Here is a 14,128-nt window from a genome sequence, read left to right as displayed (position 1 = left end):
GTGGTGATGTGCTTGGAGCTGGGTGGGACAGAGATAAGCCCAGCACAGGGCAGTTGCAGGCGGCAGCTGCACAGAGCTGCAGAAAGCAGTGGTGACTGGGGAGGGAAGACTGTGAGGGGGCACTGGCCATGTGCCCCCCAGTCCTCTCCACACCCAGCCCCTCCTATCTCTGCTCTTGCTCCACCCCTCCCCTCCCTTGACCTGCCCTGACCCGACTCTCTGTTACCCCAATTCATGCCGCCACCTGCCTCTTCCTCCTGAAGTGCCACCACTTCTGGCAAGTGCGAGGGTGGTCTGGGGGAGGAGCGGGACTGGTGTGGCACTGGCAGCAGGGCTGGCGAAAGAGACCCTTTAAAATAGCAGAGCAGCCCTGCACTGCTGCTCCACATGGCTTGGGAGGGGTGGAGGGGCCCAGCACTGCGGGCTGAGTGGCACTAAGGGCTGACTACCCTCAGGCTCACCCCTTCTGCCCTTGCCCATGTCCCCTCTGAATGTATGGAGCTGGGCCTTCCACTGCCACCTTGGCCCGGGGCCCACGGTGGCTGTTGACCCCTCACTTTACATGGGCTCCAACAGCAATGTTAAATATGTTGAGTTTCAGCTGTCAGTCTCTGCTCTTAATAGAAGTCTTTGCGAGGAAAAGAATCGTCTGGAAATCTAACTGATACTGTGAATAGAAAAAAAGCCCACTGTCTCTGAACCTAAGAGCATCCAGACTGGGTCAGACCAAAGATCCGTTTAGCCCAGTATCCTTCTTCTGACAGTGGCCAATGCCAGGTGCCCCAGAGGGAATGAACAGAACAGATAATGATCAAGGCCATGTCTACACTAGCCCCAAACTTCGAAATGGCCACGCAGATGGCCATTTCGAAGTTTACTAATGAAGCGCTGAAATGCATATTCAGCGCTTCATTAGCATGCGGGCGGCCGCGGCACTTCGAAATTGACGCGCCTCGCCGCTGTGCGGCTCGTCCCGACGGGGCTCCTTTTCGAAAGGACCCCGCCTACTTCGAAGTCGTCTTAATAAGGGGAGTTCGAAGTAGGCGGGGTCCTTTCGAAAAGGAGCCCCGTCGGGACGAGCCGCGCGGCGGCGAGGCGCGTCAATTTCGAAGTGCCGCGGCCGCCCGCATGCTAATGAAGCGCTGAATATGCATTTCAGCGCTTCATTAGTAAACTTCGAAATGGCCATCTGCGTGGCCATTTCGAAGTTTGGGGCTAGTGTAGACGTAGCCCAAGTGATCCATTCTTTTTCTCAGCTTCTAATGTGCCCTTTGATCCCCACCAGTCCTGTTATCACAGCTTTTAGTCTCCTCACCCAAAACAAAAGCCATAACATAGTCTTCCTCAGACTGTGCCCACACCTAATAGTGATCAGTTAATGATTTAAATACAGGATGGACCCAGCCAGGCAGAATTAACATGAACTTCGCACTCATTCTGATGTGACTGTATATGTGTGGAGACTCAGGATCTGGCCCTGAACGCTTTCCCTTCCATGTACATGAATGAAAGTGTCAAGAGTCATTCAACCAAATTGTAAACCCTGCTTATGATGGAAGCCACTTCAAGCCAGGAGGTGTGGGAGCATCACTTGCACTCTTTGTTCAGGCACCCACGTTGTTATGTGAGACACCCCAAGGGGCAATCAATCATTTCCGTTAAGTGCCTGCCCAACTCGGAGGAAAGGCCATGCAAACAATAGACCCTGAAAATACTTTACAAGAGTTAAGAATACAGTTGTATTTGCAAAATTCTCTTGAAATTCTTCTCCCTCCAATTCTTTTAATTTTCCTTTGGAAATGTCTATATATTACAAAAAAAATTGAGCTTGAATGTCAGAGCTGATTTGGTTAATCATTTGGTTAATTGCACCATTAAGCAGCATTTATTCAACTATTTCCTGACTTACTCTTTGGTACTGACATGTAACTCTAGACGTGCACCAGGTGCATTCTTAGTTCAACAGGTTGCTACACACCAATTGGGTTTTGCACCCTTTTTATGACCCTAATTCCCTCCAGCAGCTGCCACATATTTCTCCACAGCCCTTCCTGCTCTTAACTTTGGCCTGCTTCCATAATTCTCTTTCTAGTTGGTGCCAGCCAGATCTTCTTACTGGTTTCACACTCCCCAAAAGGTCTCCTTCTCACCCTGCTTCTCACTTGATGGACCTGAAGGCTTTCATCTCCCTGTGTTCTGCCATTCCATTTCTCCATCTTTCAATTCCAGATGCACCTGACTCTCCCAATGGCTTCCACACCACCACTGCACTTGCGCTCTTGGCCAGGCAATTCCTGTTGGTTTCTAAGAGAATACTGGAGTGTTAAGAGTTTCTAGTCTTCCTCTGTCCTGGTCCCATTCCTTCTCTCCAGATCTAAGGAATCCCATCCCCACAGAAGAGGTTTTGAAGCAAGGTGCAAGTGTACCTCCACATGTGCACAGAGACACATTTCACAGCATTTTACCTTATTTTGCTTTTTCTTTCCTTGCTCGCAAGTATTTTGATCCATAAACAATAAATTCTAGATAATTTTCTTTCATTGTTAGAACAAATATACAACACACTTCTGTAACCCCAGAAGCACTAAGACCACTGACAGCAGAGAGTGAAGTCTCTGCTCTACAACCTGGGCTGAGCGCCAGGTGGATGTGGTAGAGCACAGGGCTTTATCCGCTAAGCTTGCAGGCTGTGTGATCTGAGCAGGACACTAGTTTGGAGAATGTGGCGGTGCTGAAAACAAACACCATGAAGTTACTTAGTTTCACGTGGACACAAACCTGAGCTGTCACAGTGAATCAGTGAATAAAGCTTGTAATTAAAACAATGGGATGGTACTTCCCTCTGGTTTATCAATGACTCCACCTTTTAGAACACCTTAGCGCTGAGAAAGGCATATAATGGGTTTTATGATTAACCTATGTAAAGGACAGGGTGCAGCTAATAAGCACACTCCTACTGGCTTAAAGTAATGCATACAATAATACGTTGGCTTTTTGTTTTCTTAACTGAGACCCACGTACATTGTTCTACCTTCAAAACATCACACGAGCGTCTGAAAAGTCTAGCAAATGTAGCATGGGAGATTGGCAATCAGCCTGGCAAGCCACTGAATGGTACCATGTCTGCTGCAGTAGCCCAGCCAAGGCACGCTCAGGCAAATGGATGCTGTGAAGGTTGGACTGTACTGAAGGAATGGAGATGGGGCACGCACAGACTTCAGAAAGGCTGCAGTGAGCTGTAGTGGAGGAGAGAGAGAAATGGCTCTATTCCAGTATGAAAAACAAATCAAAAGACAAGGTACTGTAGTTTCAAAGCTTACTGTTGTTGGGGGAGCTGTCCCCCAAAAGCAGTATCTGTCTATGGTATATACAGAGGGTGCCATCTACTGACACATAGGGATAAGAGCTGTATATGCATACATACGAACGTCCCATAGAGCTGTTACGCTGCAAGATTGTTTTTAGCAGAGTAGGTGTTAATCACTGTTGTACATAGGCGACAACTACTGTACCGTCAATTCTCTTCTATGACAAGAGTTCTGTGGCTTACTGAGAACATGGGTTGCTCATTCAGAAAGATAGCAATAGCCAATCTGTTAAATAGGAAAAGAGAGTTTATGAGTGCGGGGGCTATTGATTCTCTTATTGCTGGATTAACACAGCTTTTTCCCTGGGTAATTTGCTCTGGAGAAAAGTATCTCAGTGTTCAGACAGACCTCTCTAGGCTATTCTCTAGGGAATGTAACAGAAGCCTGTCCTGTCCCTAAGACTCTAATAAACAGCTCACTGAGAAGGGAAGATACCTGACTTTGAAACAGGTTTAGGCTTGTTTAGGGAGGATGTTTGTTTTTACTAAGCTTTGCTACCTGGTGAGAAGGAAGAAGCTCTTTCCCTCTGGGGAAATGTTTGCTGTCATCTCTCTGATGGCTCTTACTTATGCTTGAGGAGAAATAGTCATGCTGTCTGATTTATAATGGATAGCACTGGTGGACTGATGAAATACGATAGCTGTCCCCTTCATTCTTCCTGCTGGTAAAGAGGAAAGGATTAGTGTCAAAGAGAAGGCCTGACAGAGCAGCATGAAATGGAAACAAGGAGATGCCCAAAAGTAAGAGCACAGGATAGATTCAGGTCATCTGGCTTCTTGTCCCAATTCAGTGGTAACTTGTGCATTCATTTACTCTTCAGTAAAATTATTAATATGTACTTAGCACTGGTATAACACTTTGCAAGTAGTAATTAGCGAAAGAATCATCCCACCTCTTTGTGGCATAGGTGGGTATTTCACAGCCAAATCTTTCTATGTCTTAGACTATGCATGGTCAAGCGGGAAGTTTCCTCTGACTAAGGAGGGGCAGCCAGGCAGAAAGGCCTGCAGGCCCTGACCTTGTATGCCCCAGTGGATAGCTGCAGAACACACTGACGCATGTGACTGATAAGAATATATTGCAGTTGCCTAGTAATAAGTGGCAGTGGTGGGAACAATGCACAGGATTCACACTGATTAATCCATCTCATTTTTTGATTGGACTGACATATCTTTCTTAATGCAAAAATAGTTTGCAGTGGGTATGAAAGGGGATTATGGTCTGAAGGTAGTAATACAAAATGCATGGTATGTGCAGGTGAAGTACTGAAGTAGAGATGTGAATGTCACGGAGACTTCTTCATAAGTCAGATAAGCAGGATTTGTCCCAACAATTGTAGAAATTCCTGAATACATAGGCTGGGATTTACAGAAGTTTTGAGTGTTGGCCTAATTCTTCTGCCATTGCAGCCAGGGGAATTTTACAACAGACAGCAAAGTTTGGCTAATGCTGAACACTTCTGACAATCCTATGTGTCCAGGAGGTCCTACAGAGGTAGAGGCAAATTCTGGTTGCTTTATCCCTGAAGAGCTACCAATAACATTAATCAAAGACCAATGCCTATACTGCCAGGAAAAGTCAATTTATGATATGCAACTCCAGCTACTTAAGTTGGAGTCAATGGATCCAAATCAATTTTTTCTGCATCCCCACAGTGGGAGATTGACGGGAGAGATCTCCAGTCGACTTTACTTACTCCTTACAACAGCAGAGCCCTTACGGTTTGATTTTGCTAGGCCTCGCTAATTCTGCTAAAACAAATCGTGGAAGATCAATTGTCACCGTGTTGATGAATACATTTTAGGGAGAAGCAAGCAGAAGAAAGGCAGGAAAGAGGAAGGATGTTGTCAGGACAGAGAGCCAAGTCTGCTCCTGGCTCAGACTGACAGTTTGTGTTACCTTAGACAAGTCACTTGGCTTCCCTCTGCCCTACCTTCATTTTTCCCAGAAGTGTGGAATAGCTAGATTAACTAACTTTGTAAAGTGCATTGAGATGCTTCAATAGGAGGCACTAGAAAGTGCAAATGATCATTAATAACATTTCTTCACAGTTCAAGATCAGTAGCCAGGCCAGGTGCTGGATATATGAAGGGGAAACAAGTGGAAGGCACCTACCTTCAAGGGTGCAGAGCAGCAGTTGCAAAGACTACTATAGTCCAGTGGCTGATGTGCATCTGGGGGCCTTCTAGATTTATACACACACATCCTGGTAGGACAGGAAGATCCTTGTAGTGGTGAATCTCTCTTCTCCTTTTGCTCTTCCATGCCTCACTTGCCTGCCATTTATGTCTAACATGACACATTTCCCCTAGAAGAAAGCCACCTGCTGTACACCCCCATATGTACCAGCTAACAGCATGAGCCTGGGAGGTCACAGGAAGATAATAGCTCTGGGAATCCCAAAAAAATCAAATGGGGCTGGGGGTCTGATTTTTCTCAGAGATGTGACAAACTGAGGAGCCTCCTGTTGACTCCAGTTGGAATTGCATGCATTCAGCTCTTCTGAAATCCAGCACCCACTGGGAGGCCCAGAAATTCTCCTAACTGCCATGAACCATGACCTCACAACTCACGGATGGGGTGAGGGTGAGGGTGGAGAGAAAGGACCTTATGGGGGGAAGCCCCAGTGGAGAATATGCCTCAAAATTAGCAGATGTCTTTCTTGTACACTACAAGAGGTTTTGACAGAGGGCACAACTGTGATTTACAGAACACTTCTGAGGTTCAGAATTAAATGCCATAAGAAGGTATGATTTCTTCCGCCCCTACTCCTCTGGTTTGCAGCGATAAGACCTGTGACCTTCAGTAAATGGAGTAACAGTATTTAGATTGCTAGCTCCAGGGCAGGAGCCTAGAGTATTTTAAACAGAGCAGACACCTTGGGGTTTTTTTTGTTTTCAAATCATTTATAGCAGTAGCACCTAGAAGACAGAAAACTGTACTGAACTGTGGCAAGCCAGCCTAGGTTTGAAAATGGATCTACCTTGGTGTATGGACACCCCACTGAAACTTAGTTTGGCCTGTCACTCTCCCTGGCTCATTCATAGGCCTTCCCTCCCTGTTCTCATCCCTGCCCCTGTTCCTTCATCAGGGTGCTCCTCCAGAGCCCTCTCCCCCCTGTCCTTCCCTTCCCCTACACCAGCTGAAACGTAACCCCTAACTTCCACTCCTGGTCACTCCCAACACATCTCTTCTGCATCCTGCCCCCACTCATACACAAGCTGTTTGCACTTGGAACTTCACTTATACACCCATTGATTACTCCAGCCTCCCAGCAACTCATATAATGCCTGTCCTGTCCTTCCTACCTGCCTGCAATCCCTCCCCCCCTCCTTCACATAAGCTCTCTCAGTAGACCAGAGGTTGAGTAGTGAATGGCTGTATTGCAGAGCTCAGGCTGTGTAGTTGTAGTGCTGTTTTCTGGGCTGCTTCTTCACACCTCAGCATCTGAGGCTGTGAAGGGCCTTGAGCAGAGGTGGTAAAAAGTACCTAAAAAGTTACTTGAGTAAAAGTACAGCTGCTTTGGGAGGAATGTACTTAAGTATAAGTTACTGGTGTTTCTTTAGAAAGCTACTTGAGTAAAAGTAAATGGGTACCCACATCACATCTAGGTTGTACACAAGCATCCAGAAGTGAAGGCAGCTGCACTTTTACTCCAGTAACTTTTTGAGTACTTTTTCCACCTCTAGCCCTGAGGCACCACAGCCACCTCTACAATTCACACTGCTCCAGCTCCGAGTCTGTAAAACTGCCGTACCCAGTTTACAGTACCTGGCCTTTGTCCATAGAAGCTCCAAAGCAGGTCGATCAGAATGCGGCAGAGCTATCTCCAGGTGAAGATATTCTGCACTCAACTCCACTGAGGGATTGGACGAGGAGGAGCCAAGGCTGAGTGCTGAGTGCCCCACCTTCTCGTGGCTTCTCTTCCCACAGCTCTCTGCAGTGTAATTGCGAGCAGCTGCTGGGGAGAGAGAGTGAGACTCTCTGCAAACGCTGGCTGGAGACAGCGAGTAAAATATGCTACAAAACTAGGTTATGTGAGGGTTGAGTGGGACAGCTGAGACGACATGGAAGTGGTAAGCTGTGTTATTGTTGGTGCTTTTTGGAGCCCTAATGCGAGGGTGAATGGCTGTGCCCCATGTCTGGTGTGACACACTTGCTTTTTGACTTTTGTTTGTGTGATTTGTAGTTTCAGGTGATTGTCAGTAGGCACCTGGTGTGGCAATAACGTTAACTTCTGGGTGTTTGGAGAAAACTATCCCAGACAGTCTTTCTGCTCGCTGTTGCTAGCTTGAGGTAGCAAGGGGGGGCGTGTCTCACGTTCTACCCCTCATAGAAATCATGTCACTCCAGGATCTGGGGAAGGAACTTGCACTCTGTTGGGGGAGTTGTGTTCTCCACTAACCCTTCCTGTTTCTCTCCGTTCTTTTACCAGTCTGTACTGAGCTCTTCCTCTTGTTGATTCCTAAGCCAGGAAAACCTTCCTAGGTAGTTAATAGGGGTTGCATGCAGAGCATGGCTTATTGTGAAATAGAACAGTCCAGGAAGTATGTGCCAACTCTCCAGCTGGCTGTATCAAGTGTATTGCCTGGGGTCAGAGTGCACTGGGGACACAGCTTAACAAGACAAGCCTCTCTGATCCATTTTCTGTTCAGACTTCACCACACCAATACCATTCATAAGGGGGGATAGCAGGTCTTCCTCTCCAGTCTGTCACATGTAGGGCTGCTGAGTGGGGGTGTGCTTTTACGCCACAGTATTAAATTGCCAATGATACTATACATTTATGGACTGACCTTAGCTAGACACTAGTACCAGCACCAAACCCCCACCCCACCAGCTGTTCCTCTGAGCCAGATCACTTGTTTTGTTTTAGTTATTTAGTTAGAAGGGATTTATAGTGAAATAGCAATTTATTTTCACAGGCGGGGAATCAGTTTAGCTTTAATCTCCTTTCTCCCAACTCCTCTATAAACTAACTGTTCCCTGGCTATAAAACAACCGTTGCTGAGACTGCCTGTCTCTTTTTAAACTTGTTGTTGTACTTGCTAAGCATATTATGACTATAGCAGGGCAATTAATTCACTGAATACTTGGTGCAAGATTATGGCAATCTTTTAAATGTAACAACCCTCTTTCATTGCTTGACTGGCTCTAATTCATAGCTAACTGCCCTGACCACACTCTTGAGATTGACCCCTTGTGTGTTCTCAGAGGACTGCCATAGACTTAATTTGTAAGGATTGCTAGCTTGCATTTGGAAATACACTTATGGATTGAGGTGCTGCTTCATTTTATTTCTGCACCATGCTTAGCATGGGTGGGGAAGGAACTATAAACTTCATGGAGGACAAGTCTATCAAAGGATATTAACCGTGATGGGCAGGGATGTGGTCCTTATCCATTGTTTGCCAGAAGTTGGGAATGGGCAATGGGACAAATCAATTATCTGTTCTCTTCATTCCCTTGGGGGCCACTATTGGAAGATTGGATACTGGGCCAGATGAACCTTTTGGTCTGACCCAGTATGGCTGCTCTTGTGAGGTTAGTCATGTGATCCATCTAAGGGTGACTGACTTTTGCTATGCAAGCTGAATCTATTGTAAAGATTTGCACTGAGTGTCAGACCCACTCAGATCATTCAGGTTTGAAATTATCCTGATTCTGAAAGGAGGGTGTTTATGTAGCTGAACGGGCATGTGACTTGTACCAGAAAATTTCAGTTCTCCTCCTTTTATCACCCAACTTTCCCTGGACGTCCAGTGCCCTTTACCTTATTTAGGCACCTGGTACACATTGTGACCCATGTCCCATCTAGTGTCTTTTGGTGACAGGCCTGTACCACTCCTGCAAGATCACCTGTGGATCTGAGATCTGTGGAAAAGACCAGGAAAAGAAAATTCAGCCTTTACCCTGCAGCAGTTTTTTATATTGTCAAATGGCCAATAGGAGGCTTCACTTCTAAGTTTCCTCATAAGGCGCACTCTGGTGCCTAGAATCGAAGCTCCCTTGCTCTGTGAATACTTGATTCCCAGAGAGCCCCGAGGCTACTGTTGTATTAATATAAATGGAAGTTATGGGTCAAAGGTGTTAACATAACCTAGTTACACTACAACATTAAATAATTTAAAACTAGGTTCTGGTTTGGTGTACAGAGACCTCAACCTAGACTGTACAAATACCATTAAAAATTCGTGTAGCCTTTTTTTGAAGATGCAGATAATAAGTAAAAATAACGAAAGCATTTGAAATACAAGATATAAACTACAGCTTTCTTTCCTTTCCCCAGCACTAGAAAGGTGCGGCTGTGGTGGGTTTTTTTCCCCCCTTTTTTTGGCTGGTTTGAGGGGTTTTTATTTTTTTGGTTTGTTTTCTTTCTTTTAAAAGACAAAGGATTCTTTGTGTGGTCAGTTGGATGGCATGAAAGACGGTAATAACGAGCCTTTTGAGGAAAAGAAGTTATCTGAAATGGGCTGGAGCTGGTGATGTTGCCTTTAAAGTCCAGTCTTGTTTCATGGCAGACAAAAGACACATGAGGGGAGAGAAAAGAACAGCAAAGGTAGAGAAAAGAGATTCTGTTTCTGGTGTTGACTCTTGCTTGAAGCCTGCTGCTGGTGAAACAGGGGCAAAAAAGAAAAACCTGTCTTATCAGGATTCGCCTAACCTCCTATTAAACAGAAGCAAACGGAGGAGAGAGAGGGGACTGCATGCGCGTGAGGGAAGGGGAAAGTTTCATATTTCAGTTGGTGAGCTGTTACCTGGCTTCCTGCTGGGGCGAAAGTAGATATCAGAACTTACTGATGCACCCTGCACTGGTTCTGGCATTCTTAGGGAAAGGCCTCAGGCAGAAGAGGGGTGCCTGAAGGAGACACCCTCTGCCCCCCAGTCCTCCTCCACCAGTGGCTTGGGCCATAGCAGTGGTGGCTGTAAGCTCCTGCAGTCAGGAACTATGGGGCCTTTCAAATCATCAGGCCCTAGGGTAGCTTCCCCATTTTTCTCTCCTCCTGTTGCTGGCCCTGCCAGCAGGGTCTGGAAGTCCTGCTGTAACCCACACACCTACTGGGTGTGGTTCACTGTCCCACGTAGTGGCACCTTGATTCTCTTGCTCTGTAAGTGGTCTATCTCCTCTACAGTCTTTGCTGAGAGCCAACTGGGCTTTTAGTTTAAACTACAGAGGCTCATGCACTGAGCTCTAGAGGTCCCAGGTTTGAGTCCGTCCCATCAACAGTAACACTGCCAAAGCAGCATTTTAATGTGGCTGCTGGACCTTACCTGCCGGGCCACCAATAGGAGAGGAGCAAAAAGTCAGCCATGTGTCGGCTTGTTACCAGCATGCTGCACCAGCCCACTTTCACCTCAGCTCCCTCTCTGGTGCAGTCTGGTGGGGACATCTCTCTAGCTTAAGGTGGGGTGGATGTGTTAGAGGTGTAATGACAGCCATTATGGTAGAGTTCACTTCAGTAGCCAAGTTTTCAACCCAAAGCCTTTCCCTGAAGACCTCAAAAGGGAATGATGGATGTCATAATTTTGTCCACTAATTCAGTCTAGCTTCCAATGTGTCAGTTCTGGTTCCACATTCTTCTGGTTCACCGAGCATCACCTTAACACAACTGAGTTACAGTGTGTGTCGGGGGGGGGGGGGTGTTGTCTTTTCATTTGGATTAAGTCATTTCTGTTTCCCTTCTGCAACTGTTCCCTCTAGCATTTATTATTTTATGGATTATTAGGATGTCTTTTGAAACTGTACTCTTCACAGTCAAAATCACAGGAAGGATGAATTTGTAGAGCCTAATTATCATAATAGCACCATGCTAATCTTTGCAGGATGCTCTCTGCCCATGGTGTCTTTCCTACCTCATTGTTTGCTTTGGTTGCTCTCTTAGAGGAAATGGCTTGAAACAAACCCTTTCTCCTCCAGACGCTTATGGGGATTTGGGGAAGCTGTGGCCCTGCCTTGGAAACATCAAGACATCTGATAGTTCAGCTATGGTAACCCTATGCTAACCTATGGAAAAAGAGGACATCCCTGAGAGGGAGTGTACGTGGATCAGAATCTACCAACTCACCTTGTACTAATGTGTAGTACTAATAATGCATTTTGTATATTCTATAACACATTAGTACAAGGTGAGTTGGTAGATACTGGTGCAGATACACTCTCTTGGGATGTCCTCTTTTTGAAAGTTCAAATGCAGTCAGCCTAGACAGCCTCCATGGTGGGCCTGTACTCCCACCAGTCTTGGGATTGGCATGTGCTTGAGATGGGCTGTGTTGCTGTTGTGTGTGGTGTTTTTTTTTTTTTTCTTTTACAGAACCTTCCCTTCCCTTCCCTTCCCTCTACCACCACCATTACATTTTGTGTTCTACAGTATTCTCATTCAGACTTGGTCTATCTCCATTATGTGCACCCTATTGAGTGGCATGTTAGATCTGTACAATTATGAATCATAAATAGGCATAATCTCCATGAATATGCTGTCATGAATTATTTACCTAGCTATAGTATGCATGGCAGTGCCAAGTATGCCGTTCTTAGGTCTGTGTTTCATGAGCCTACACAGGGTAGAAAGTACTGTGCCTACGGTCTGACTCTGACAAGGTTTGTGAGGTGTAAGCATTTCCTTTCCAAGTCATGCATGTGGAGCAGAATAAGAGAACTCCTTACTCTAAAATACTATGGCTGTAGTTAGTATAAAGCTTTAGTAACATCTGCACTTAAAAAGTACTCTCTATTCCTAGACCCCTTGTTTGCAAAGTGGAAAAATAATATCTCAGCAAAGAGCACAGACACTTAAAGAAGCCAGGGTGAAAGTATATAACCTGTCAATTAATCAAGCAAAGTGCTTATAGTTGCCATTTCAAGGCAAGAGAAATAACTTGAGGGAAAGCAGGATTTGTATTCACATCCATTTTAATTAAGGCAAGGAGGGGGAAAGGGAGGACACAGAATGGTTAACTCTTGCTATTGCAGTCTGCCATCAAAATGGTTAACAAAAAGGTGTAGGTGATTGAATTAAGTACACTGGACCAGAGTGGACAAGTCTTGCTTAACATGCTGATTGCATTTATAAGCACACAAAAATACTTGTTTCTTCACCTCCGTAAGACCTATGCAACTGTATTACCCAATTTCTTATAAACACTGGAAAAGATTTATGGAGCTATCAACAGTGTTAAGTCCTTCAGCTGCACCTTCAGTATACACAGCTGCTTGGTGCCCCTCCAAGAGCAACAATGGCACCTTATTTTGTCCCATTGTTTTTAGTCATGGCTCTGTGTGGTGACTTGGACAGAGGGTGAATCGGATTTCTTTGTGGAAATCTCCATTCTCGCTAAAGTCTGTAACAGGCGAGTCAAACTTCTTCTAGTGCACCATATGGCTGGCCCCTAATATGAAACATAATTGAAGCAATTCACTTTCCTCCAGCGGTATTTACATCATACAGTGCTGTGTGAAAGTAATAATGTTACTGAAAGGGGTTATTCAAGAGAATGTCAGTGTTTAAATAAATTGAGTAAAACCTCAGTATGCCATTCATCTGTTCTGCCAGAACATTAAGGGGCCAAACTCTCCCTCCACCCTTGAAGAATGAAGTTCTGTCCTAAATTATATTTTCCAATTTCCTCATTAGACAGGTTGTGGTGAAGTATCACAATTCTTTGCATTGAACCAAAGTGCTAAACTGGTGCACCTAATGTAATCATGGCATATAACAAGTTTTATAGAGCATTTCAAGGATGTGAATAGCTCATAAATTTGACATCAGGCTCTTTTTAGTTTTGCTGAGGACTGAATTCAAAAAGTGTATTGCAGATAAAAATTACAGGCTCCTTATTTTTCATCAAGGGATAGCAAAATGCCTGGGGCAAAATAGGGCAAACTAAAAAGCTCACTAAACTTTTCCCACACCTTTTTGAAAATTCAGTTTAGTATGAAAAAAACAAATTGTTAATCCTTCAGACAAATGTGGAAAAATGATACCACCACCCTTTGGCGTTCAGTTTGCTCTAACTGACAATATATTCTCCTGACTAGATAACTTGTCTTTCCTACCTATGTTATGTGTTTGTCTGACACTCTAAACAGTGGTAATATAAATCTGAAGATTAAGGAATGTGTTGGAAATCTGATCCAAGTTCCACATGGCACTAACATGAGATAAAAGAACAAGTGAATTACTGTTTATTCCTAAAATACATTTAGGCCCCAACTAGTATTCGTGTACAGGCTGAATCTCTCTAGTCCAGTACACTCTCATCTGACAAACTCTGTAATACAGCATGATTTTAGTTAGTGGGATTTCCACTTATCGTTACCAAGTTTCCTGCAGTCCCATAAATTTTTACAGCCACCGGTCCTGGCTCTCAGTGTTCTGTGGTGTTATTTAGCTGTAATTTACCCCAAATGTCTTTCTTGTAAGAGCTCATAAGCAGTGCAAGTGTTTGTAATGCTGCTAAACACTATTGGTAGTCTGGCAAACTCTCTCATCTGGCATGGGATAGGTCCTGAGGGTGCCAAATTAGAGAGGCTCAAACTGAGGTAAATAGGACCAGTCATGACCAATTTGCACCAGCTGAGAAGACTCCTTTATTGTTTTCCCTACCCCCCATTCAGTGTATGCTGCTGTCTTGTTACCTTAAATATATCCTCACAGATGTGTGTGAGAAATTTGTCTTTAATAGGAAGCAATCTTTTGGCTCAGCTTCTGCTTGAACTACGCCTCTCTGGGAAGAGGGTGTCCAGCTGTCTTAGAACTAGG

At 44.9% G+C, this 14,128-nt stretch overlaps 1 protein-coding gene across 4 annotated transcripts in view; it reads left to right on the top strand.

The window, feature by feature from the left end:
* The first annotated feature begins 7,319 nt into the window (after window positions 1-7,319).
* Window positions 7,320-14,128, top strand: part of FYB2 (FYN binding protein 2) — a 48,277-nt gene continuing 41,468 nt past the window's right edge. For all 4 annotated transcript variants that reach the window (XM_075002651.1, XM_075002649.1, XM_075002650.1 and 1 more), the window contains exon 1: window positions 7,320-7,444. In XM_075002651.1, the coding sequence (XP_074858752.1) occupies window positions 7,436-7,444 (9 nt within the window). In that variant the 5' untranslated portion in view covers window positions 7,320-7,435. The remainder of the gene's footprint in view (window positions 7,445-14,128) is intronic.

Source organism: Carettochelys insculpta, chromosome 9, assembly GCF_033958435.1.
Source record: "Carettochelys insculpta isolate YL-2023 chromosome 9, ASM3395843v1, whole genome shotgun sequence".
Taxonomy (NCBI): Eukaryota; Metazoa; Chordata; order Testudines; family Carettochelyidae; genus Carettochelys; species Carettochelys insculpta.
This window is presented reverse-complemented; position numbering and strand designations above follow the sequence as displayed.